Source organism: Strix uralensis, chromosome 25 (genome assembly GCF_047716275.1).
Source record: "Strix uralensis isolate ZFMK-TIS-50842 chromosome 25, bStrUra1, whole genome shotgun sequence".
In the NCBI taxonomy this organism is placed as follows: Eukaryota; Metazoa; Chordata; class Aves; order Strigiformes; family Strigidae; genus Strix; species Strix uralensis.
In genome coordinates, this window is record NC_133996.1 from 4514068 (window position 1) to 4541309 (window position 27242).

Genomic DNA, 27242 nt, shown 5'->3' on the forward strand with positions numbered 1-27242 from the left:
CATGAAAACACGAGAGAGAAAAACCAGGTCTACACAGCATCAGCACTGGTACAACCAGGCGCGTTTCACCCTGTGGCATCACACACACCTGTGCAGAGAGGAACATTTAAAACGAACTCTTGGGTCCACCTCCAAGGCATCTGGACCCATCCTCCTGCCACAGCTCTTCGGGAGCTGCAGAGCGATGGATTTTCACAGCTGTGGGAATTCTTCCCCTCGGCCGATAGCAAGACCCAGTGTGTTGAACTGCAGGTGGTTTCGGCAGCCCAAGCTGTATCTGAAGGCAGGCAGGGATTTGCATACGCAGCCCGACCGCATCAGCAAACACACACACACGCCAACTAGACCAAAAGCGGCATCAGCGGAGACGTTGTTGATAGCTTCCTGAGGAGAGCTTTGAGATGCCAGTTTGGCATCTTGCTGACACAAGGGAGGTTTCCTCCCATGGACTCACCCAATAACTTGAAATTCAACAGGTGGGACTCTGGGGACCAGCGACACACCAAAACAGGTCCCCAGCACAAAAGCACCCACGTGCCACCGAGCCGCAGCACGAACAGGCTTTGCTGGCACCAAGAGAAGCTTCTTCCAATGGCACCATTAAACAAACTATCCCAGCAAAAGAAAAGCAAACCAAACTGCTCCAAACATCCACGTGAAGCATCAGCCCACCTGGATGACCACCCAGCAGCACCAAGCAAAGCAAAGCGAGGTAGCGGCGGTACTGACCGGGCTGGAGAGCTGGCTGGGGGCCGGCAGCTGCAGGCTGCAGGGCTTGGCTCGATGTTTCCTCTGCAGCCAGAGCGTCAGGAACGCGCAGATGCGAGGAAGTTTAGGGTCCCTCTCCATTCTCCCATCCCGATCAACATGGCACAGCCCCAGTAAGCACCACCCTGGCGAGCTCCCCGGGCAGCATGGCCGGCTCGCGGGGATCGGGGAGGCTCCTGCGGCGCCGCGCGGACGCCCCACGCTCGAGGGTGCCGGATGGAGGAGACACAGGTGGTTAAAGCCCAGCTGGCAGATGCGCAGTGCAGACAAGCCACTCGGTCGCACGGAGGCAGGTTCACGCTCCCACTCCCCAGCAACAGTGTTTGTGGTTGGGGCTTTTTTTTTTTTTTTTGGTTTTGCTTTTAAAAAAAAAAAAATAATCTCACAGCTCCTTGTTCACATTTGGGTTCCCTGGTTCAGACAAGGCGCTGACAGAAAACATACATAGTTTAGTTAGACTTCCATCTAGTGCTGATGAAAGCCACGTCAGGCTGTGAGCTTTGGGGGTATTTCCACAACGGGGGAATATTCTGAGAAACCACTCACTCTTTGAAAAGGAAGAGAAAAACTCATGAAACCCCACACAGATGTCCGACACCGCCTTGAAAAGTCGCACATCTCTTTGCTCCCACACTGGCACAGGGATGGTGGGTCACCCATGATGGGATTCAGGGTGCACTGATCCCATGGGCAAATCCTCTGGCATCACTAGGATTTGCATCTAGTTCTTCGTTTGCCTTATGCTGCATAAGAGTCCTCGCCTTGGACGCTGGAATTATCTAAGAGCCACCCTGGGAAGTTCCACGTGAGGTATTTTTAAGGGCATTTCTGATGCAGACAGCTTCTGAACCCACTGCTGCTGGGATTTTTTGGCAGGACGGAAGAGAGGTATTTAGATCCCTTGTTTTGCCTCCTTCCCTCTCCAAGCCTGTTCCCCTTTGACCTTTCCATTGGGTGAGGACAGACAGATGTTTTCTGCAGCAAGACCCCAGAGAGTGCAGGTAAGAAAGAAACTCCTTGAAATGAGTAAAAATCCACCCACACACCTTTGCAATTAGAAATAACCCCGCGTCAGCGTTGATTTCTGAGTTTCTCCAGAGTGCAAAGTATGAAAAGAGGATCTCGGTTTGGACCAAGAGAGACTACTTATGACTGTCTTGCCTCCTCTGCCCCCATAATGTGCCCTTTGAGAACCAATAATGAAAGAAACAAATGACTTAATACCAGCAGGACAGCTGATCCCAGCTCCACAGAGGGAGCTGATGAGACCCAAAGCACGGGAGCTGGGAGTAGGTGCCAGAGAGCAGCGTGGAACAGCACCGGGCAGCTGCTGAGCACGAGTCTGCAGGTGACTCGGTCCATACTGACACCTCCTTCGTTCTGCCACAGTCCCAGTGAAGCAGAAACCCGTGTCCACAATGTGCCATCCCAAGGTGAGCGTCACCGCTTCCAGGGAAGCTGTAGGTTGCTCAGTGAAGCCGTGCAGGAGGTGCTGCCAGCCAGCTCCCTGCGTGTGGGCACAGCAAGACCTGATCAATCTTGTCCCCACCAAGACAATTTTGCATGTTGTGTCATCAGGCACTCGGTGCGGGGGGAGAGGAGCCTCAGAAAAGCAATGAAAAAACCCCACTGGATGGGGTCCACGCAACGAAAACGCTGGAGCGGCCGCCCCAGCAGGCTGACAAGATCAGAAAGCCACAGGAGACATAAATGACAGCACGGAGTTTGGTGTGGGGAGGAAGGAGGAGGAGGATGAAGTCAAAGTCCAGGATGTCACGTGAGCAAGTGAGTAATAGCTGTTTTCTGTATTAGCAGTCCCACCTAGCTGAGACGGGCTGGCAGGGGCGTGCTGCAAGGCTTTGGTTTTCAGAGAGGTTCCTGCGAGCTCTGCTTACGCCCTCGCGTCTGTGGGACGACCCGTCATGGGACAAAGTGCAAATTAAATGCGTGAGTCTGCACATCTGCAGCAGGCTCTTACCTTGTCTGCCGAGTCCACAAGGTCTTTCTCTATCCAAGTGATCTCTGACTTTGCCTGCGGGACAATAAATGAGGGTCAGCACAGAGGGGCTGTGATACTCCACTCAAGTTTTCCCAATGAACTTGTTTAGCGAGAGCAGGTGAGCTGTTTACAGTCACTCCACCAGACATCACTCCTCGGGATGCGATTCTGAGCTCTGCTGGTGGCTCCAGGAGAGCAGCTGGAACCAGCTGCTGTTGAATAAAGGCTTTGATAAACTCAGATGGGTGGTGGAGTGGGGTGCCGGCACTGGGTTACACACGTTCCCCAGGAATCAGAGTACCACCACCAAGGAGAGAGAATTAATTTCTGGCAGGTTGATTAATGTCTAAATCAGATTTTACTCTCAGCTACGCTTGGACAAACTCCAAAAGCATCTGTTCTGGTAGTGGTGCCCTGCGTCTGCAGGGAAGTTTGGCACCCCCGTGGCAAAGAGAGGGCTTCTCTCCAGGGACATGCTCAGCATTTCTAAAGCAACCAGGAGGAACACAGTTAAATACCAAAACTCACCACATCCCTCGAGGGCAGGGCAGGGCCAGCCCAGCTGCTCTGACAGGTCCCTGAGCAGCATTAGAAATGTCAGTTTATGCTGCCTCTGGGGCCAGATGCAATTCTGTGAACCCTTACAGGGAGAGTTGCAGAAGCATTTAAAGGGAGCTCAGGAAAGAACTGCTTCTCAGCTAGGATATGGCTCCTTCTCCCCCAAAAACTCACTTACTTAAGGGAAGAAGTAAGTTTTTGCAAGGTCAGTCCCCAAGCCTGCCATATTTTAATGAACATATATAGATTTGCTGTTGCATCTAGGTACTCTTTCACCTGTTTTTTAGATAACAAGCTAAGTCTGAATAGAAAAATCCCCCCCTAAAAATCAAATCAGATTTGAAACATTTCCTCCGAGAGGTTCAAGTCTTTGGCTGCAGATGAGATAAAACTCATGTGACTGCAGACAGAAGGGATCTGAGAGAGACTCGAGCTGTGACTTCTCTTGTGTCTTTTCAAGCAGTTTGACGGCACGACGGAGCCCACGGTGCTGGCAGGGCTCTTCGGCGCCAGCAACGTCAACGGGGTGGGCGCAGCAGAAGGCAGAGAGACCCGAAAGTAGGACAGGAGCTACGGAGAGGCCAGAGAAGAAAAAGCAATTCTTGAGGGAAGGGAGGAGCTGCATGAAAACAGTGAGATTAGAGTTAAGAATTAACTGATTTTCAGCTCCGGAAGGACTGAATCAGATCCAAGGGGGGCCCTTGCAGTCACCTCTTCCCCTTCCTCCCCTCCATTGCTGCAGGACCCACCACGATCTCTTTGGATCTGGGAGAAGGTGCCTGCCCCGCTGCCACTGTGGGAAGCGGATGCCCAGGGCAGCCGGCTGACACATCTACCAAAGCCACAATTAAACCCCTTCCTGAGCACCCAAAAGCGATCACAAAAACCTCAGCAGTCCCCCGCGCCAGGGATCACACCCACCCACAGGGAAACCAGCTCCTTCACGGCTCCTTCACTGCTCCGACCAAGTGAGCAGGCACCAAATCTTGGATGGGGATGGATTGATTTCTCTCCCACGAGCACGGATCTCTCTGCAGGTCCACCCTACCAGCACAAGACACTGCTCCTGTGAGCTATCAGCCATCTTCTGACACCCACAACCTCGGGGAGGCCATTTTACACAGATTCCTGCACCACTGGGCAATGAGATTTGCTGCTCCTGGAAAATAAAAGGACACCCCTGGCCACCAGCCAGGTCTAAGCCCAGGAGGTTGCTCAAGTCAGAAGAGGAGACAACTTCTTCTGAACTTCCCAATGCCGCCTTCAAACTGCACAGATGGCTCAGTCATCCCAGATCAGGGGCTGGGGACATACATATGGGTTTTTTTTTTTTACAACACCAAGTTCAAAATACAAGTCCTCTTTCCTACTTTCCCCTTTTTTGAGGAAGGATTTTACAAGCCAGAAGCCAAGAGACAGGTTTGTTTTTGCTCGCGTTTTGTCACTTTGCTGGTTGAGACAGTCACATCTAAATGCAAGGGAAAAAAAAAAACCTGCAAGAGCTAGAAACAGATTACGTTTTTGGCATTTCGCTTCCTATTCATCAACAACTAACCAGAAGCTGTTTTAATTTCTGTTGCTTCAACACATGCTCTGGTCCCAAAACACTCCCAAATTCTGGCAGCACCTAGGAAAGACACTTCTTAGAAAGCAGTTTTACCCTCAGAAATGTCTTTTCCAAAAGAGAAGTCGTTAATTAAAACTGGATAAGGTCTGGCTTTCTACGGCTGTTCACCAACTTCTTGCGTCCTGCAGAAGAGACAGAGCACAGTACTGTATGCAGAGCAGATATTTTATCAGCTAGACACTTGCCTCCTGGATCCTTGGCTTGCTGCGAAAGAGGAGCCTCAGCATCTCCAAAGCTTTAGGCTGCTATTCTCCCATACTTTGCAAGCTGGCTTCTGAACTTAGAGCACTCTGCAGCACCCAGACCAGCACGAGAACCCCGAGTGTAGTAGTTACGTCACTGGGATGTATTTTGGGAGTTTTCACTGAAAGGAAACTGTGGTTTCGTATGGGGAAATTGCATTGTGTGGCGATGGCTGCACAATACCAGCAGCCAAATGAAAACAGTGGACGGCTTTACGGGTGCTTAGGCATGGCTCTTTCCATCAGCAAATCTCAGCAGGCTTTTCAAGAGGATCAGTGCAGTCCCCCATGTCACAGACAGGAAAACAGGCATAGGAAGAGCAATTTCAGTCCCTACACGAGGCAGCAACAAGCAACTGAGAGTCTGTGTAGCTTTCTGCCCCCAAAGTTATGCTGCCCCTGCTCTGAGCAGCACAAACGCTGAGTCCAGCACAAACACTTGTCCCTGTAGGATCAGGTCTCCAGGGAAGGGGCCAGGGGGAGACAGCTCCTGCATCTTGCCCTGGTTTGTCCCCGCTCTGTGTCATCGGCTGTACTGGGTCTTCGGGACGCTGCCGCGAGGCCCCACGCCAGGTTGGCACACTGACATCTTCCAGGAGGGTTGCACAATCCTGCCCGCCTGCTTGGGGGCTCCTGCGCCGAGACGCTGCTCTGCACCCTGCTCTTAGACATCCAGGGGTGCCTTAATAGGGCCGGAGCGGGAAGGAGATGGGCACTGGCCAAGTCAGGCAGTGCTGAGGCAGGGAGCGGAGCGGGGAGGGAAGAAAGGCTTCAGCCCTATGGCTCTGGATCAGTTCTCTCCCAATTTCTATGTCTGCAAGGAAAAGACTGAGTCGCGTGCGTGCGTACTCCCAGTTCCCATAGGAGGCCATCTGCATTTCATCTATGCAAAACAAATGCCCTACATGGCTTCAAAAGTTACCCAGCTGTTTCACCAGTGTCACTGCAAGGTCCTTGGCTGTTTTACAGAATCCCTTTAGCTGTCCCCACTTTGTACCTTAAAAAAAGTCACAGTTCCTGCCAAACTTCTTTCCAGATCCATGCAACTTTTGCAGCTGTTAAGTTGCTTCGTGCTGCCCTGAACTGCAGCATTCAAACTGTGTCTACACGGAGCGTCCCAGTAGCTCCTTCCCACTCCCATAGCCTGGTTCCCAGGGGGGATCGCTCCCTCCTCAGTGGCAGGAGGCACAAGGGATCTCGAAACAATTCTGCAGCAGAGAAACACAGAAGCTGGAGCTTGTATTTGGGCAGCTACAGCTCACGCAAAGAATTAAAGCAGCTGCAGAAGGCAGGCATGCTTCAATGTGAGAGGGGATGACGCAGTACCCGGCTTTGTGGTCTGGTCTCTCTTCTGATCAGTTTTCTGACCGGTGTGTTAACACAGACACAAAGAATTGCATCTTCACCCTGTTCTGTTTTGCCAGGGGCCTGGCTCAGCCTACTCGCCCCTTTTCTCCCCTAGAAACAGTGCTTTGAATTCCTGAGGCTCTTCACAAGAAAGAAGCCCATCCTGAAGCCCCTCTGCTAAACCTAGAGACCATAAACCAGGCTTGGTCAGAAGCAGAAGCCATCAGCTCTTTGCTTTGGATGCAGTTAACAGCCACGGATGGAAAGGCTGCTGCAAGAGTGCAAACCTGCACTGCTTCACTGCCTCTGGTCCCAAGAGAAGGGGCCAGAACCAAACGAATAGGTGACGATCCCAATATACGGCGATAAATCTAAAGCAAGAAGCATAAACCAAAGGAAACTGCGGTGCAGGCAGCTGTACGCCAATAGGCAGGTTGCGGGTCCAAGGGTAAGAGACACGTGGCTGGGCTGAGGCAAGAGCCTTCCTCCATCCCGCTTCCAAATGACCTCACACATCCCCGGTGAGTTTGACACTCTTAGGGCAGAATTAAGTTGCCTCTCTGCCTTATTTCATAGGATTCTTGAAAAGCAAAAAGTTAGCGACAGAAGTGAGTTTGCCAATTCTGTTCTTTCTGTTCCTATACCCGTGGATCCTGGGAGAAATGAGATGCTGCTGTCTGAGCAGCAGTGGGCCAGATGCTGGCACTGAAGCTTCAAGACCCAGCTGTAAACTCTGTGTGAACCTGCTGTCACTGGCACATCAGCCCTAGGAAAGACGATCCCCAAATCCAGTGCTGCCAGACAGAAATGGGTCCCAGTGCACAGTTTAAACATGCTGGAATCCAATTCTGTATCAGCAGTCAAGACACTAGCTCCAGCAAGTCCCAACATCAGCTCCATAAAACAGGACACTTACTAGCCCTATAGGTTTAAATCAGAATAACCAGGGACTGCCTTTGCCTCCTGCCAGGATCCAGTTACGTCCCAGTGAGTACTGGGAACAGCATCGGGGCGGGAAGGATCAAGGTTTCATAAACAGGAAGGCGATGGTGTGAAGAACTGCTGCCTGAGGAGAGACAGCTGCTGTCACGCCAATATGCTTCAGAAGTGGGACTGGTGCCCCCGTGCCAGAGCGGAGGTTTCGGCTGCTGGCCAGGAAGCCCTGGATGAAGGAGACCTCGGACTGGCTGCAGCCCCCCGGGCCTCACGCAGGCCGCTCCAGCGCAGGCTGCGGCTGGGTGCCAACCTCAGGAGCCCGGGAGCTTCACACTCCTGAACTTTTGCATGAAGTTCTTTTATGCAACCTGCTCCGGAGCGATAACCTCCCTGCAGAGCAGCAACCCCTGCTCTGGAGGGAGCTTGAAATAAATGGGAAGCAAAAGATGCTGCAGCTTTGCAGAGGAAGCGAGTCTGCTTTTTGCTGTTGAAAAGAGCAGAGAGGCAAAGGCTCCTCTGTCTGGAACTTTTTTTTAAAGTGGTGGTTCTCAAAAAGGGGAACAAACAAAGCAAAGAAACCTCCCCAGCCACCGCCTGCCCTCCTGCAAAGGCCTTATTTGGGCAAGGCTGACGGTTGGTCTCATTTGCAACCAAAGAATTGGCCAGAACCATGTCCTTTTGTCTGCACTTTGGTGGATCACCCCCAGTGCTCCTGGGAGCCCCCAGACTTGGCCCCAGCCTTAGAAATCCTGTGGGACACTTGTCCCCACGCAGCACCGTTCTTCCCCGAGCAGAGACACCGCACAGCCTTGCAAAGCCAAGGGCTTCAGCTCGCGGTACCCACGTCTGAACGGACCCACCAGCCAGCACCGAGGAGGGGCTGAACCTGCTTAGAGGTGGGATGGAGAGAAGGGAGCTGTGCCTCAAGGCAGAGCCGTTTTGACACGAGAGGAAGCGCTGCCCACAGCAACGACACGGTCGTATCAGCAGCTGCAGATTTTAACTCGCCTTGTTGCCATCCACCGACTTCCAGGAAAGCAAGGCAGGCGATGCTACCTACCCCCACAGGAAACCTGCCCGCTGGGTGACGCCTCTCGAGAAGTCTGCAACTGCTCCGGGACCTCTCAGGAGCTGAGAAATGTCACCACGTACCTGTGCTCCGTGCACATCCTGCCCGTGTCACCCCCCCCCCCGCCACTCCTGGGGCTTTGCTGGGAGGGGAGAGCAAGACCTCGGTCAGAGTGAGCAGGTGCTGCTACTCCCGTGTTTATTCAGGAAAAGAGTTGTTTCCTGGCCTGCCACTCACCACAGCTTAGAACAGAAGTTGAAAACAGAAGTCCAGCCAAGCAGAACATTTTGTGAGGCTGTACCGATTTCATTCAATTGCTGAAGTTAAAAAAAAAAAAACACCTGGGAGAATTCAAGAGTTTCATTTTATCTAATTCAGCGGGCTTTGCAGTGTCAAGGTTGTATTCAAAGATTAAACACCAAAGCCATCTCTCTGGTGCTTACACATACCACACACGCAATTAAAGAAAAAAAAAAAATTTGAAACCTCAGGCAGATTTAAAAACCTCTCTGACCAAGAGGAGACTCTGTCCTGTTCTTCCACACATGTTCCAATAGGTTCAATCCCAGCCCACTCTCCCTGGGCCATACAGCTCCTGCAGCCCCACAGCTGCCCTCCCTTCCAGGTATGAAACCTCGTGGGCTCTGGTTTTCCCACTCCAGCATCATCCCAAACGCCCCCGATCCAGCATCACTGCAGGGCTGCGGGCTCTAAGCGAAGGTCTGACCACTGTTTTATTGCATTTTATAAGACAGGGTGACTTTTGCTTAGTATGTGCATGCCCGCATCTGCAAAAGGTCAGGGAGAAAAGACATGAGACCTCTCACTTAAGCTCCTCAGCCACTTCCAACCACACTTGGAGCAGGAAAACTGCAGAAGAACTCAGTCCTGGGGGTTTTAGAAAAGCAGGTGGCAGATGGAGGGAAGAGGTGTGCCCATGCCCCTCACGAGACATCAGAGAATCAGCAACAGCTTTTGCAGGAGGAGGGAGAAACAGGACAGCATAAATGCCTGGGGTCACAGACAAAGCTTAAAAGAAGAGGGAGAGTCTTAGAGCAATCCAGGAGGATCTGCAGGGAAACAGCTGGCTTCGTTAATGCTTTAAACTAAACTCACGCTGAACAAGGGCATTTGCTGTTTTGACAGACAAAAGCCTCGGGAGGCAGCCAGGGCCCGGGGGAGGAAGGGCCCACCGCGGGGTGGCTTTGAAGATGGAAGTCTTGGACAAAGTCACTTCTACAAACACAGCTAAGGAGCAGCAGAGACTTCGGCAACTGGAACTTCCCGATAAGTGGATAAGGATGGGGGCGGGTTCCTGGCAGGAGCTTTGCTGCTTGGAGGTTTGCAGGGAGGGATTACTGAGAGGGAACAGTGCTGCGGTAGCAGAGAGGCACGTTTCACCCTACACCATCTCCAAGGAGTGTTTTATTGGTCTCCTGAAAAACAAAACAAACCGAAAACGAGGGAAGGAGAAGAAACCCAGGTCACACAGTCAGACCTCTGCACAGTGAGGGTGTTGATAACGCTGGTGTCTAGAAATCCTGCTCATCGCTACCTTCGTGCACAAACTCTTACGGGGTCAAAGCAGCTGGGAGAAGTGAACGACCAACTCCATCGTGGCACGGATAACGCCAGGAACCTCCCCCCATACGGCTTAAAACAAAAGCCGTAGACTCCAAGCATCCTAGAAGCACTCTGCCATCTTCCTCAGGGCAATTCCTCTCCACTCAGAGAAGCAGCCAAATACTCAGTGTAAAATTAATTTGGTGACCCTTGGGAAGGACTTTGCTGCCATTCCGAGCTGTGATCTTGGCTCCCCGCAATGGGGGTTACAAGCAAATCCCTAAAAAGGGAAAACTCAGACCAAGACAGCGCAGTTTTGCCCTGTTTGGTGTTAAGATGGAGCAGTTCCACCCTTTTTACTTTTCAGCAGCCCCTTCTCTCACCAGCAAGTTCATTTCTCTTATATGTCAGAAAGTGACCCACATCATCTTCCAGGGAGGTGGACGGAGCTGTCACAGGGAGGAAACACTGCAAAATCCTGGAGGCCACAAACAGACACCAGCACACTGGCAACGAGGAGGAGAGCGGCAGTAACAGAGCACGGGACTTCCCGGCAAAGCGTGGTGGGACGGTGGTCACAGGTACGGGTGTCTACAGCCGTGGGACAGGCTGTGTCACCCCAAGGGGCTGACAGTGACAGGTACGGGTGTCTGCAGCCGTGGGACAGGCTGTGTCACCCCAAGGGGCTGACAGTGACAGGTACGGGTGTCTACAGCCGTGGGACAGGCTGTGTCACCCCAAGGGACTGACAGTGACAGGTACGGGTGTCTGCAGCCGTTGGAAAGGCTGTGTCACCCCAAAGGGGCTGAGAGCCCGGGGCACCCTGCCCAGCTGGCTGCCCAGCCACTGCTCCCCCCCTCCCCGAGCACACTCCAGCAGGTGGCACTCGGAGCATCTTTAATGTCCAAAATGTGTTTCTGTTCTGAAACAGGAGGGTGGGAGCCATTTCATAAACACCCATTTCATAAACACCCCTAAACCAGGGGGGAGCTAGGAACTGATTAATGGGTGAGACGTTTCCTCAAGCAAAGCCTGAGGCTGAAGAAGGGAGAAGGCAGAAGGTGGCCTCACACAGCAAGGCAAGTCCTTCTGCTTCACAACATCCTTTTTGATCTGCTCAGTTGTTACCCGACTCATTTGACCAGGATCACCAACACATCTGCTTTACGCCAGAGGGCTCAGGTCCCTTTTGGGATGGAGGGAGCAGAGAGGCCCAGGCACAGGCATCCCCTTTGCACTCCCTGGTCTCCTCCCTGCTCCTGGCTCTCTCCAGGGGCATTTTGGCACCAGATCCTGAAGGTTTCTTTAAAAAAAATAATTAAATAAAATCTCTCCACCCTTTCCAGGCACTACAAGCCACAGCCGGCCAGGATCAGCTGACAATGAGTAGTTTGGGCTAAAGATACAAGCTCAGGCAAAAGATGTTCCCAAACCTCACTGAGACTTTCCGAGACTCTCCCGTGCCAGTGCAGCCTGGCGCGGAGCTGCAAGAGAAGCACTCGCAGCTGGCAGGACTTTGCACCCAGTGAAATGAGATGTCGGGAGAGGAAAACACCTTTAACTGCCAAGAGATAAGGAACTCCTTAATTACGCAGTTTCAACAGGGCAAATTAGTCTCCATTTAGAAAGTGCAAAGGGTATTGCCTCCCTTTCCTGCAGCCCTACACACATTTCCCAGCAAGGAGGAAAGGTGCTCAGCAAATTCAGATCAGCTTGTGCTTTCATGGTGGTAAAACCAGGAGATCCCATCCCAGGCTTTTCTAAATGAAGAACATTACCCTTAGGAACCAGCATTAAAGCACTATCCTCCACCTAGGCACGATGCAGTTTTGCTACATTCAGTACAGAAGATTGAAAACTCTAACTGAATTATAAAATATAATGCTGGTTTCACAACGAGAACCAAGAGTTGTTTGCTGCCCCTGGAGTTATCGTGGGATGTGGAAACTATTCTCTATCGCAGGAATGCAGGAATTCCATACTCCTCCCACAGCACACATGCTGCTGGCGGTTTTCTTGTTGCAAGACACACGAAAAATGGTCTCAGGACTTGGTAAAGCCTTTGCTTGGTACCTACCAGGTTTTGGTACACGCGTGCTGGGAGAACCCAGCTCTCTCCCACCCTCTGGGAAGGACACACGTGCAAGATACGTTGCAAGAGGAGCGATCATCACATTTTCATGGTGGTTCTGAACTGTAGCAGTGTTAAAAGAAAAAAAAAACAAACCCCACGTCCAAAACACAGCCTGAGCTGTGTGTTACCAACACCCTAGTGAGAGCCTACAGGATGAGCACTGCAAAGCACAATTTTTTCATTTAACACTTGTAAATGATACTGATGCAGCCAGCGGCCGCTCCCTCCGCAGCTCAGCCGTGACACCGGCACACGCCTGCCCTGCGTGCGGGAACGGGACCGTAACGTGATGATCACTGTCCATCCCCTTCCCAAACACCACGGTACGGGAATACAGTCACCCTGAACGCTGGGAATAACACGTTTTGTCCTGTTCCCCTAAGATATGAAAGATGCTATTTTAAGGAGAATTTTTCCCCAGCTCTGTCCATGCGCAGACCCCGGGGTTCCCCTTCCGGTGCTGCTGCACCGGAGTGACCCCCAAAGACCCCCCCAGGCCCGGTGTGCTCTGGCTGGCCTGATGACGGTGCAGAGCCATCGCCTCCCCCTCGCTGTAAGCAGACACTGCGTATTCCCGATCTGTAACCAGACCAGCCCGAGCCGTCCCGTTAAACACACTGCCCTGATGGCAAGGAAATCAATACCACCCCATCTTACAGTGCTTACGGGAGCACAAAAGGTTGTGTTCACAGTCCGTTTGGTATTTCCAGAGCCGCGCCAGCAGATCTGCCGAGATCGAGGTTTCAAGTACAAATGAGGGATGAACGCCCTCATTTTCCCTATCCGAAGGGGTGACATTTCCTGGCAGCGCCCTCCAGGGCTGGTAAGGGAAGGACCTGGATTTCACGCCGCAGTTCGGAAACCCTTTCTGCCTCAGAGCATCACACAGAATCAGAATCACAGAATCCTTCAGGTTGGAAAAGCCGCTCGGGATCATCGAGTCCAACCATCAGCCCGACTCTACAAAGTTCTCCCCTACACCACATCCCCCAACATCTCACCCAAACGACCCTTAAACACATTCAGGGATGGTGACTCCACCCCCTCCCTGGGCAGCCTATTCCACTCTCTGACCACTCTTTCTGGGAAAATTTTTTCCTCACGTCCAGTCTGAACCTCCCCTGTTGCAGTTTAAAGCCGTTCCCTCTTGTTCTGTCACTAATCCCCTGGGAGAAGAGACCAGCACCAACCTCTCCACAACGTCCTTTCAGGGAGCTGTAGAGTGATGCATCGCTGCAGTGCGATCAGCTGGAGTTTCTGGGAGGCAATGCCCCCGCCTCCCTCGCTGCAGAGGCAGCCCCAGGCACACGGCGAGTGGCTTTTCCTAAGGGGCAAGGAGAAGGGCTCCGGGCATGACCGGAGTCCTTAGAGTACAGCTGGGACTATTGTGCCCAGACCATCCCCAGCCCCACCACAGCAGCCAGGGGGAAAAAAATTATTGCAGCTTCACCTGGAGCTAGGGAAGGAATTTACTGCTCATGTCCAAACTAGGCTTCAGCTTTCCAATAAAGCCGAGACTTGTAAAGCTGCAGATTGAGAGAGGCTGCTTGTGTGTGCAGAACGTCCCAGGTCGGCACCTGAGCCAGCCGTGGAGCCAGTGACCCCCCAGCCAACCCAGCCAAGGGGACTCATAGCTCCCAGTTGCCAGGGCAGCATGCTCCAGAGACCCAAGCCCACTCTGACCCCTTCAAAAATCAAATGTAAGTTCTTCAGTTTGAGCTCTTTGGGGTCTTCTTTGGTTACAGCCCTCTGCTGCTGTCCCTGGCACAGAGGGAGCTCCCACCACCCCATCCCCTGCGGCCGGTCTCCATCCACCTTCCGCTCAAGCAGAGAGAGGAGGCCGTGACTCCTCCATCCCGCCAGGGAAGCACTCGCAGAGCTCTGGCCTTGCTCACGCTTCCTCCTGGGTCCACAAAAAATTTGACTTCAGCAATCCTGTGTCCTCTGCCCCCAGCTCAGGCAGCTGGGAGAAGCCTGGCCGAGGAGGGGCTGGCAGGAGGATCCCTCGCTTTGCTGCAGGCACAGGGACTCCTTTAACTGGTGGGGGGCTGGATGACACAGGTTTCCTCCAGGTAGAGCACACAGTAAAAGAGTTTTTAAAATTTCTTTTCGATTAAAAGAGGCTTTCTGGAGGCAGAGCTTGAGGCAGTTTCTATTAACCCACGAGGGGGATGGAAATGGAAGAGCAGAAACCGGAGCAGTTTTGAAGGGTCGGCGCATGGTGCGTGAGGGCTGTTTGAGCGCTGCTCGCCAGCTCTGCAGACTCTGCTGCATTCCTCGTGTGCGAGTCCTGTAAACTGACCCCTCTTCAATTATTCATTAGAGTCTGCAGCTCATCAGAGACTCTGCTCCTCAAACAGGCATTTATTTGTGGTGGGTATTTTTTTTTTTTTTAAGAGCTCAGAAGCTTGCTGTTAACCATAACCCAGCCTTGCCAAGGACGAAGAGCGAACGGTCTGGCAGGAACAAGCCAGGCAGCTGTCAGGCATCACATTAAAAACAAACCCACTTGATTACTTCAACTGACAAGACGGAGCAGCCAGTTTAAACTAAGAGCTTTACCACTGACAGGCTGAAAAAGCCGAACGTTAAGTTAAGAGGCAATAGCTGCAGCCCAGTCCCTGCGGTGCAGAGGGGAAGGCAGATTTCCAGGCAGCACCGTGCCGTGCTCGAGATGTTCTGCTCCTGCCAGGTTCTCCCAGGTCCTGCCCAGCCCTGGGGGACCAAACTGGCCAGAGCAGTCTTGGCCAAGCAGCTGGAAGCAGCAGAAGACGGGCGGTGGGCAGAGAAGGGATTTGCTGCGGTACTTGTCTCTTCCCATGTTCGATGGCTTTCCAGTTCTTGGAGAAAACAGCAGCAGCTGTGCAAACATGCCAGGCCCGTTTCAAAGCAGAGCATTTTACTTGTTTATTTTAAAACCCTTCATGTTAAGAGGCCACGATTAGAGTGGTGCCCAATACTGACGAGGATCACGCCACTGGACGTGTCTTCTGCCTCGCACTCAGCCTGGAGCTGGAGTTCACGTGCGATGCTGGCAGCACGCAGCCGACGCGACCAGAGCCCTCCATCGCCTGGGCACCAGGTGGGCACACAGGACTTGCCCTTTGGTGGCCAGCAGATCTCCGATGACTCTTTTTCTTCCTCTCCCACTGTGAAGAGAAGGTGCTTCAAGTTTCCCCTCTGACCATCCGCTTAGTGATGCAGCTCCAGAGATGGGACAACTTGTCAGTGGATGTTCTGCCAGTCAGCAATGCCCACGGCCAGACGCACAGTGCAAAATCTGGGTGCAAGAGGGAGATGTCCTGCTGGAAAGCAGAGCTGTGAGCACTCACTAATGCAGTCTGCCATGATGGAGCAGCACAGAGCCTTCCTCTCTTACATCCCACTGGAGGAGCATGAAGAATTAATTCCCAGGTCATGACTGTCAGAGCAGGATCCCTGAAGTCCAGCCTGCAGGAAAGCTGCTCCAGATACATCCAGTTTGCAGGCAGGGCTCAAGAACCAGGAGGAGGGCAGGAAGAGTGTAGCAAAACCAAGAACCAGTCTTATTTCTAGCAGCAGCCGGCTGCTATTGAACCACCCAGAGGACTGGCACAGAGCCATCACAGGTAGATGGCCACAACCCTGCTTCCTCCAACTCATCCCAAAGAATTACAACTCAGAGCTGTGACCACTACTTGGTCATCACTGGAGTGTTATAGCAGGGTGTTTCACCCAGAACGATACAAGCTGAGGTTAACGCTGGTGATGCAGGTGTTTCTCTGCCCAGAAGTGTCCATGTCCAGGGTTCCTGTCTATAGCTTCCCTCGCTGAAGGCGCTGCAGGGGCCTTTCTGCGAGCTTTACCTACTCAGGACACGAGGTTAAATCAGCAGGAGCTAAACAGATCCGGGGGAGAGCCGTGTCTTCCCCTTCACATCATTCCCACTACAGTTTGCCGCCTAGCAAGGCTCAGCCTGAGCAGGTGGGGTGCATGCAGCAGAGCAAAGCCTTTGCTCTGGTCTCAAAGGTCTCTTTTATGGTGCAGAGCAGAGCTGGAAGAGGTTACTTATTCACTTCCCCACTTCTCGTTGCGCACTGTGATTATCACCCAAGAACAAGCTGATCAGCACTCCCAGCCTGCGCCAGCGTTACCTCCAGAGAGAGAGTGGGCACACTCAGCACTGCAAATCCACTCCTCTGCTCTTCATTATGAAGTGATTTCACTAATTGGGTGTTGTACTTTCATGCATAATTCCTCACACTTGGCACCTTCAGGGAGCACAAGCTCACCCCTCAGCCAAGCTGGCTGCAGAGCAGGTTGTAAAACCCCAATTATGAGAGGTTCCATTTTTCCACTGAATTCAAGCCCTCTGTTGCTGTTCCCCAGCTGAACAAGGGGACCAATCTTCAGCCTACCTGACAATTAAAATCTAAAGAAAATAGGAGAGAATGAGGTTCAGTACCAAGGGACCAATGCACAGCGCTGCTGATGAGCCCCTGGGGCAGAGCAGTTTTTGAGAGCAAAGCAAGAGACCTCCCGTTTTGCTCTTGCACAGAGACACAGCTGAGGTTAACCCATGGCTGTGGCAGCAGATGCTTCTCTCAGTCTCAGCCCAGGCTGTGTGAAAGAAAACAGAACAGGAGGAAAGCAGCCCCTGAGCTCTCTGCAGAGGGTGTCGGGGCAGCAGTCCTGCTCCGTGAGCATCAGCCCTGCTCCTCTCCCAGCAACACGAATGTGAAAGAGGAGCTCTTCGGTTCAACAGCCCACGGATGTCGCACTGAAACCCTGCACCGACTGCACTGCTGCTATCCTAAAGCCAACATCAAATTTAAACAGGGTCAAACACCATGACCAAAGAGGAGAGGAGAAAAAAAAAAAGCCATCCTTGTACCTGTCTTTGCCAAAGGTTCCTGTTCAATGCAGTGTTTGGTTTTAAGGATGCAGCCAGGACTGCCTGGCAGATTGCAAACTCTTACAGTAGGGACAGGCTGGAAGCACCCAGACAAGCAAGGATTTGGGTATGAGCAATCTAGGATTGTGCTCGCTGTCAGGAGAGAGCTTGGCTTGGAATTCCGTACGGCCTAATGCTGTTGGGGTGGCCCTGACTGCAGACCCAGGCTCCTTTCCCTGCGACCACACAATGGGAGGCAGGTGCTCCAGACAGCGCTCTCCCCAACCTGCAGGATCTTGCAGGCATTTCCAAGATACTCAGATAAACACACCAAGGTACGATGCTTGCAGGGACTTGTGTACCACAATTGTTCTTGAAAGGTGGGAATCCACAAGAAGTTGTGCAACACACCAGCTGTCCTCAGTAGGAAGCTGAGTTGGAGCTACAGAGGCAGCTAGAAAGTACCAGATCACAGCCAGCCTGGCCCAAAACATCCCCTCGCTACCTCTGCACCGAGCATTTCATCGCGTTTCATGCCCACAGACCCTGCTGATGTGCCCCAACAGCAGGTGAGATGATGTCGGAGGCATTCGACTGCATCTGTCTCACGCTACCGGCTGCGAAGTTCCCAACTCTTTTGAGGAACTCCTGGATTTCCTCCTTTGCAAAGTGTCTTTGGTTATTGCCCAGGCAAATAACGATTGTACTTCTGGCAGCATCCTACTTACGGGGACAGGGGGAGGGAGGGCACTTCTGCGTGGGTGTTGAGTAATCGCCGCTGTCGCTGCTTGAAGCTATTTTTAGAAGAGATCACAGAATGAGCTGCAAAAGGATAGCAAGTACAAACCTAGAATAAAGGTGCCTCTTCCCCTTACAGCTCTCCACACACAGCTAGAAGGACAACTGAGCAACCTTCAACTTGAGAATAGCCAACTTCAGATGTTTATGGCCGCTTACTTCTCCTTCCTTAGTCCTTGTTGTAGGTAGAGCCAGTGCCAGAAGCTGCTGCTGACATCTACCCCCAAAATGAACAGAAAAATACACAAATATTCAGTGCGCTGCCTTCCCCCCTCTGCAGCATCCCAGCTGGTTCAGAGTGCCAGAGTTTACCCTGAAGTTCAAGGTATGTGTTTATAGGAGGGATTGCATTTGTCTGTGCTGGTAGGAAATGTACCTTGTACAAACTTGGAAAACACGACTGAGGTTATTTCAGGAGCACATAACAGGGCTTCATGTGTTCAAAAGTTACCGAAAATGGGATTGTCAGACACCACTCACAGGCATTTTGGCCACAGTGCCTCGGAAAAGTGGAAAGCAGGACACCTGAACGTAGCACAGGGCCCTTGCGTCTTCCCTGCTGCGGGATGTTGGACAACTTGCCTGCTGCTCTGCTCCAGCCCCCGCTGCAACGGGGACTTCACTTCCCCGTCCCACTGAGGGACAGACACAGAGCAGTAAAGAGAACCCCAAGTGCCTTTTTGGCCTCTATCGCATGATCTTTCTCTGGGGCTGCATCTACAGATGGAATCCAGCCAGGGTTTGTCCCAGTAATGTCCTTCAAAGAAAAAAAAATCTTCAATTATTTTTAAAGCAACGTCCTTCAGCAGCTTTTATGGGGGGGCAGTTTCACCAAGTGTTTGAAGATGAAAGAGGCAAAGTCTCAAGTCTTAGAAACCCAGCTGGAATCCAACCAGAAGAGACAGATATTTTTTTTTTTCCCATGCCAGAGATGCAGGCACAGTGAAGAACTGTAAAACCACTATTCTCAGGGGAGGGAAGTGCACAGACTCACGCCAGATTTCTTGCAGGCCATTGGAAAAGTGCCAGTCCAGCAACTGGGACAGAAATGCAGAAAAGGTAGGTGAGATGCAACAGCAATGCTAGAAGTCCAGTATAAGTTCCTGGCAAAGAACTGCCTGAAAAGTAGACAATTGGGTTTTAGGTTTAAATTTCTTTTACTAGAAACGCAACGGTAACCAACTGGAAAAACAGTACAATAAGCCCCCATGGGACGATGATTAGAGAGAGATCTAGCACAGACGATGATTCAGAAACTCCTACAGGGCACTCACTGAGGGTAAGGCACAGGACAAACTCTTGACAACCCGTTCGGCAAGGTCTCCCAAGCCAAATCAAACATGTTGTGTCATTCTTCATGGTTATAGCAAGTATGTATCAGAAAAGGAAATCCTGAAAGGCTCATGATTTCAAAATACTGAGGTGGCTCTTCTGCCCTGCACAGAGAAGTATGGGCACAATTAGGAAATACCCACACTAACAACATCAGTCCTCATACCTGGAGAGGGCTCACATCAGAGAAATCAAGTCCTTCAAACATCATGATGTTCATGTGTGGAGCAGGAAGAGCTTTAGGGGTCTGAAGAAGGTCTAGCAGATTAAGACCCTTGCCCAAAACATGGAAGACAGCAGCTCAGTTCCCTCAGCCATTCCCAGCTGATGTTAATGGGGACGCAGAGGGTGACTTGACAGAAGCGGAGCTTCTCCCAGCCCCACCAAAACAAGAGAATAAACAGATACCAGGTGCTCAGCAAGGGCAGCTGTGCCAAAACCATCAAATACTCTAGTACTTCTCATCCCGTCTGACAAGATCACGAGATAGAGAAAGGTGTAAACACGGCACTGAAACCCCAGGGATTCTCACTTCTAGCCCTGTGCTACAGCCTCCAGTCCATCTCCTGTGTGCTGGACTGAGGCAGCCCTTTGGGAAACCTTCCAGATATGTTTGGATGACCAAAGCAGCAGAAAGAAAAAGGCTTTATCTCTTCTCTTCCCCTACTCCAGTCCCTTACACTTGCACATGTGCTCAACCCGATTACAAAGCAGCAGCTTATGGGATTTAAAAATAGCTGTCCCCAACCCATTCACCAAGTCAGCTCATGCCCCCCACGCAGCTCAGAGGGATGACTTTAAGATATAACCCCAGAGCATTTTTACCTTGGATGGAGGATTCCCACCTTCTTCTGGAGCAGCCTGCCCATTCTGCAAAGGAAGAGAACCTGCCATTAGCACACGCCAGGCATGGGACCGCTCCTCACACCCCCTTACAAAGGCTGTTGGCTTTGGGAGCCCTTCATGCAGCACAAACAGGGGAGGAGGCTGCTTTCAGACACGGTATCAGACGGTTGAACACTCCCCATACACCGAGAAGACACTTTCTGCCAAGGAAAAAAAAACTTGTTTCAAAAAGTCTTGTGTTCAAAGACTCTCCACACTCCCCACAGCTGAAATTAGGGCTCCTTATACACCGACCACGGCTTGCGGGGCAAACGGCACCCCTGCACCCCCCAGGCATGGATCCCCTGGGGCGGTGGGTACAGGAGTCCCACCCTCAGCAGAATGTGCTGCAGACACGGCCCTGCGGTTGCACCATCCACCCTCCTGCGCCCCCTCCACTGGGACTACGGGAAGGAGCGAGCAGGGGAGATGGGGTGAAGCCGGGAAAGCAGCGCTAGCGTGCAGTTAACAGCCATTTGCCATGACGTTGGCTTTCACATGAACATTTATGAGTTATTTATTACCCTATCGCAGCTGATACGGCTGCAGGAAATCTGCAGCACCTGCTTGGCCCCAGGCCACCTCCGGCCTGCAAGTCCAGGTTCTGCTGCTGGAGCCCTGTACAAAGTCACAGCGGGTGACCTGAACCGCCTGGAGTCGCGTCAGCCGGTCACACTCAGCGCTGAACCCAAGGCGGATCAGGTTCAGCACAGCACCGTGCCTGGAGAAGCCAGCAGGAGCAGAAGTGGGTGGGATTTAATTAGACGTAGATATCCAGAGCAGGATAAGCACGTACAAGAGGTTTTCTGCAGACTATGGAGAAAAACAAGGGCAAGAAGATTTTGCTCTGACATCTATTTGCACTACAGTCTCAGGCTCCAAAAATCATGGAATTCCTCTCTTTCTTTGAAAGAACAAGGTGAATTTATTCACTCCTCTTCAGCTTTATAGTCCAAGAGAAGAGGTGCAATGAAATTGTATTTCAGCTGCAGAGTTTTAGTCGAATGCCTTTCAGGAATCTAACAGAACAGAAACAAAGCTAGCTCCTTCCCTGGAGAAGCAAGGGGACATCAACCTGACATCTGTCTTAGGACTACACTATCCGCTTCTCCCCCTTGGGCCAAATTTAACTTACTTCCTTTTAATACAAAGCAAAACTTGCAATTGTTGATCTTGAGAGAGCTTTGGGGCCGCTGAGAAAACCTCCCTCTCATGCTGTGCTCGCTTTGCTACAACACTCATTGGTGCTTCCAGGTTCCCACTCTTCTGCTTCCCATAGGAGGTCACCAGTGCTGGGTTGAAACTGCTTGGCTACCTGCTCGTGGCTAGCTCACAATCAAAGGTGTAATGCTAAAGAGCTAAATTTAAGCACAAGTTTAGCTTTTAGATACTTCAAATCCACAGACATTAGTCCAGAGTCTCTATATATCTTCATATTTAGGTCTCTCCACTCCCACCCCGGCCTGTGCTGCCTGCAGCACTTCATCGAACACCTTAGTCCCACCACAACGTGCAGTACCCCCACACCAGCTGGGGAGACCACCTGCCTCTTGGCCTGACACTGGCCCTACAATCTTTACATTTACACGGACCTGCTCTGAGCTCCGTAACTCACCTTAGTATCAACTTAAACTGGGCTTAAGTTCCAAAGTATTTTCAGCCAATGACTGAAAAAAACAATAGCACTACCATGCAAGCTGAGCTCTTCCAGAGGAACGTTGCCCTGATGTTTACACTGCGCTCTTGGTGCCATTAGCACAAAGAATAGCTAAGAAGTGAAGTAAGATTCTGTGTTTATGCAGAGCCTCCACAAAGAGGGGGGAGACACCGTGCTCAAGATAGCCAAGCTTGGAAACATCCTTATGTTTACCAGCTCAGCTGTCACCGATCAACAATTCGTAACTCGCTGCTAATCAGAACCATAGCTTGGGGAGGGCTGTTTATGTCTAAAACAGCTTAAGAAGTAGAATTTCCGTGTCAGACAGAGGGAAACAGTGCCTGGCTCATGGTCTGGAGAACAGATCTACAAGGCACGTGTCAGGAGAGGGGTGAGTTGATACATGGGACAAGGTCTTTTACTCCTCTGGGAAGACCAGCACATGGCGAGTGAGCACAGGGTCTGTCCAACCCTTCGGCTTCAAGGATACGGTAGGAGACACCGGGTGCCACCTCCGGACCTGCCAGACCTTTTCATCAGCTCCCTGGCCTGAAGAACGCTTGTCCTACATACTGCTGTTGACAGAAATCCATCCTACGTGGGGATGGAAGGGATGTGGAAAGAAAGAGCACAGTGTCCATGCCAGGGAGGTTTCCTGGGCATGTAGATCTTAGAGGGATGAAGCTCCTGATGAAATAGTCACTTTCCAAAGCTGACATAAGGCAGATGTGTAAGGAGAGAATTGCAGTATTTAGGGCCAAGTGCTTTCCTTCCACACCAGAGCAAAACCAGGCCTTATTCCCTCATACAGAATTCAAGAGCATTTCTAAGTGTCCAAGATGGAAACACACTCCCAGCTACGAACTCATCACCCCCTGAGATAAAATACGGCCATTCCACCGCATTGTAAGCAGAGCTGAAATAGTTTGTGGTTCCTCGGTTTGACATTTGTCTCTTTAAAAAGCTTTATTTCTGCACTCCCCCTGCATACCACGCACAGCGTGTTAGCAAGTGCACGCGTGTTTGCCTCTGCGCCAGATACCCTCTTATAGCACGTTGTTCTCAGGGTTGGAAAGGAGCCTCCTGAACATCGTACTCTGAGAGCAACCCTGGAGATCTCCCCGCAGGCAGTAACCAGGCAATACCTGCTGCAGGAGGGAGGCACAGCTCCTTCCCGTGGGTGCCCAGGGCAGCAAGGAGCTGATGCACACTGGTGGCAGAGCAGGGCTTAGGCTCCCAAGAAGGCAGCAGCATGAGCCTCACTGGTGGCCAGCAGCCTGTCCCTGCAGCCTTCCAGCCAGCACTGCTCTGGGGCGAGCGGAAACGGGGATTACAAAGCTAATCTGATGGGCACGTGGAGTGGCAGCCTGGCAGCGAGGGCATCTCTGGGCAAGCGGCAGCTAAAGCTGCCCAGGAGGTAACGCAAAAGCCCTTCTGCACACACGCTGCTCTAATGAGTTTTCTTCATAGCACGCAGGAAAGTATACCCAAAACAAGTGCATTCAGTTACACAACTGCCAGCCTGGCTGAACTTGGGGAGATATTTATCTTGGGACATCTTGCATTTTAAATCCCTTTAATTCCACATAATCTGCAGCACTGGGAGCAATTTACAGAACAGGCCGGTGCTGCTCTGAAACCAGGACGAGTCGCACCCCTGGTGGGACCATGCCCGCTCCTGCTGCCACGAAGGGCTGCGCTCTATCGTCAGCACCATCAGCACAAGTCATCCCGGATTATCGACAGCTCTGCCTGGAAAAGCAGCCTGCTGCTATTTCTGGACCTCTAGGCTTGAACTAGTCGCTTCCGAGATGCCCACAGACAACACAACAAGGGTAGCAGGTACCCAGAGATGCTCCTTCACCCAACTTTGATGAGGGCATGGAGGAAGAAACTCTTCACCCCAGAGCTTCTGCCATTTGACACAAGAATGAGGCATTTTATTGTTGTTATTACTATTAAGTGGAATTTATAGATCTTGCCTTTTGCAGTTCAGAGAAAGGAAATGATTCTGCAAAAATAAAGATCTCCAGAAGAACTCAGGTAGCTCAAACAGACTGAGGAGTCTATGCACAAGGCGTATCAGAGACGACAGGCTTCCTCCCCTATCTTTTGATCATTGCTTTATGCATTGTTCAGCTAAGATGCTTGAAAAAGATAGTTATTCATGAATAGCTCCTGCTCAATAAAGGATGATACACATATACAAGGAAAAATAATTAGCTTGAAGTGGTTGGGTTTGGCGTAATCCCACGTCAGTTGTGTTGCTGTACGTTTGTGTAATGAGACAAGAGTTTAAAAGAAAAGCATAGCCCCGATGACAGTATCCATCGCTATGGTGATGAAGTCATTCACTCCACTCTATTGCTCGTACTCTGCCCCAGCCAGGTTTTTCTACTACATAAGCAATATTCGGAATAGTATAAGCAGCAGAGAGAACAGGGAGGAAAAAAATAAAAAGGAAAAAGTATTATGAAGCTAGCTCAGGCCCCAGGATGGAGGGACTGGTCTCCTGCAAGGGATCAGTTCAAGCTCCCGCTGCCACCCACTCCTCCGTGTTTCCCTGGCATGGCTCCAGGCTGTGCTCCGGGACAAGGGGCACCAGCCGTGCCCCATCCCCAGCAGCACATGGCCAACACCCCCAGAACTCAGTGCAAAAACCCCAAACCCCTTAACAACAGGACTGATGCCTCCACCAGCGTGGTGACAGCACCGCTGCTCCGTGACTCAGAAAGCAAAGGTTGGAGGAAGCCGGTTTCTAACCTGGATGGCAGCGATCCCAGGGCAATTTACGTAACTGGTGTTCCAGAAAAGTCTCCTCGGTTCCTCCATGGTGCCACCTTGCCCAGGAGAGGTGAAAACCTTCTCCTCGGGCCCCTACGCTTGGTGATTTTAGCCTCAAGGTGCAAAACTTCCCCCAAGCCAAAGTCCTTTTTCACTGTTCGCAGATACGCTGCTGGATCTCAGGGAACCCTCTAACATCTGGCCCAGGCGATGGCAGCCAGGTTGGGAGGTGAAGAACATCTGTATGATCTTCCTCACTGGAATCAAGTGCACATACATGCTCACCTTAAAACTAAAGGAGGTAAATTGCTAATGTCCCACTTGTGATACTGAGATGCAAAAAGACTGATCTGCAGAAATATCACCTGCGAACTGCTCCTGACCCTGACCTAGAGCTCTGGCCAAGGTGAGATGGGGGAAGGGGGCGGCTCAGAAACCAGAGGCAGGCCCTCCAGTTTCAGTTTACAATTAACACCCCCGTTATTAACGCAATAGGGAAAACAGTCCTTGGGGCTGCCGTGATCCTCACAGATGACTCGGGCTGACAAATACACCGGACCCCCCCGGCCGTTTCCGCTCAGAAGAGATCCCGTGATGCTGACACAGCGCCTGCCTGGCACCTGGGAGACCTGGGATTAAGTAGTAAAGGAATGTCGCCCACGGCATTCGCCGCCCTGGGCACTGGCATTAGTTTCCTCCCATTATGAGTCTAGCTGCGTTTTCTGGCTTTTCAGGCTATCTTCCTACTGAGGAAAAGAGAAACCACAAACACAAAGCCCCGTCTCCCAGCAATAACCCACACCCCGGCTCTGGGCGCACGACATGGTGTCAGGAATCGCCGTCGAGTCACCGCAGGACTTCCCTCCTCTCCCACCTTCGAGCCCAAACCCACCCTCATGGCTCAAGCGATGCTTTCAGAGCAGATGCTCCCAGCCCACCCCACCTTCGTGCCGGCTGCTTGGCACCCGCAGCGCGGGCGGGCCCTCGGCACCGCACCCCACGGGCAAGGCGGGGGGGTCTCTAGGAGAAGCCGTGCCCATACGTGGCCGATGAAGATGAAGCGACCTCCCCTCGGATGGCCAGCAGACCTCCCAGACGCCACTGCAGCCATGAGGAAATGCTGCCTCCACTCAAAGCTGAGATTTCTTATGAGGCAATTTTAAATCGGAATGAGCAAATCTGACCCGTTAAGCATGGCGAGGGCCCTAAGCGTGATAGAGGAGCGTGACAGCATCAAATCCACCCAAAACGATGGGAAAGCACCAAGGTCTGAGTCAATACCTGGGATAAAATCCCCCCCCACCCCTCTAGATTCTCCAGGAAAGCTGCTAGTTCCAATTTGGATGAGAAGATGTTTAACTAAAGAGTGCCAGAGCACGGTGCCTCAGCTGGCTGCTCTGCCACGGGTGAAAACTGCCACAAGCTGTCCCCTTTATTCTGAAATGGCTGCAGATGCGGCCAGATGCTGCGCACCATCCTGCACATCTGGCTGGGAGGTTTTAAGGAGAAGGAAAAGAGCAAAGCGGGAGGGAAGAGCAGAATCTAGCAAAGTGCCACTGGACTGCCATCGGAGTTTGAAACACAGGCCTGTGAGAGCAGCTGGGGCTGGGGAGGCGGGTAGCAAGGAAGCCTGGAGGAGAAAGACCCAAAATCCGAGATATTTATTCCCGGGGCCTTCAGCAGGGACTGTTTTTCCTCCTGCCCGGGAGGAGGTTGGGGAGCACGCTGCTCACGCTCCCCGAATAACTAAAGCTTGGAAGGGCAGCAGCGGGGCCAGGAAACCCCCGGATCCCCGCCGTGCACACACTGAGCCTCGGGCAGCGCCCGGCTGCGACCCCCCCGGGCCGCCAAACCACCCCCCTCCCCGCTCGGGGCGGGGGTGACTGCAGCACCCCCCAGCCGGGAGGGTCCCGCCGGGCTCAGGAGGTTGAAGTAGAGGCGGGAGGGGGGGGGAGGCCGGGCCGGGCGCTCCTTTGTTCGGCGGAAATTCCCCCCGCACCCCCGGGGGACCGGAACGGAGCCCCCCCCCACCCCCCCGCCACCGGGAAGGGCCGGTGCCCCGCTCACCTCCGTGTCCAGATGCACCAGCTCCATATTAGGCCAGGGCTCGGCCAACTGGGCGAGCGGCATCCTGCCGGCGAGCGGCCCCGCGGGGGCTCGGCTGCGCTGGGAGCGGCGGCGGCGGCGCTGGGCACCGGCTCCCCGGGCCGGGCCGGGCCGGGAGCGGCGGGGCGGAGCGGGGCGGGGCGGGGCGGAGCGGGGCGGCTCCGCCCGCCGAGCCGCGGGGCGGGAGCGGGCTCGGCTCGGAGGGTCTCCCCGGGGAAGCCGGGGCGGTGCTGGGCCGGGAGAAGCGGGGCGCGGGGGGATGGTTCCAGCCGGAGGCACCGAGCGACCCCGATCATCGCGGCGTGCGGCGGGTTGATGAAGGGACAAAGGTGGCGAGGGGGGCACGGAGGGCACGTGCAGCCTTCTGCGGGCATGAGCGGTTGGGGGTGGAAGGGACCTTAAAGATCATCCAGTCCCACCCCCCTGCCCTGGGCAGGGCCACCTTCCACGAGCCCAGGTTGCCCAGAGCCTCAGTGATGAGCCATCCATGAGCCCCGTCAGCTGCGCCCTGCCCTGGGCATCTCGCCCTGATAAATTTTGGGATGCAAACAGTTTAAAACGACT

The 27242-nt window shown here is 52.6% G+C and overlaps 1 protein-coding gene across 4 annotated transcripts in view; it reads right to left on the minus strand.

Moving 5' to 3' along the window:
• RPS6KA1 (ribosomal protein S6 kinase A1) overlaps positions 1-26780 on the minus strand; it is a 42922-nt gene extending 16142 nt beyond the window's left edge. The window contains exons 1-3 of one of the 4 annotated variants that reach the window (XM_074894533.1): positions 26640-26777; positions 20072-20116; positions 2747-2800 (exon numbers count right to left, since the gene is read on the minus strand). In XM_074894533.1, coding sequence (XP_074750634.1) covers positions 2747-2800; positions 20072-20116; positions 26640-26702 — 162 coding nt within the window. In that variant the 5' untranslated portion in view covers positions 26703-26777. Of the gene's footprint in view, positions 1-729; positions 1074-2746; positions 2801-20071; positions 20117-26639 lie in introns of those variants that run through there. The other 3 variants (XM_074894536.1, XM_074894535.1, XM_074894534.1) reach the window with 3 other exon arrangements.
• Positions 26781-27242: the final 462 nt, after the last annotated feature.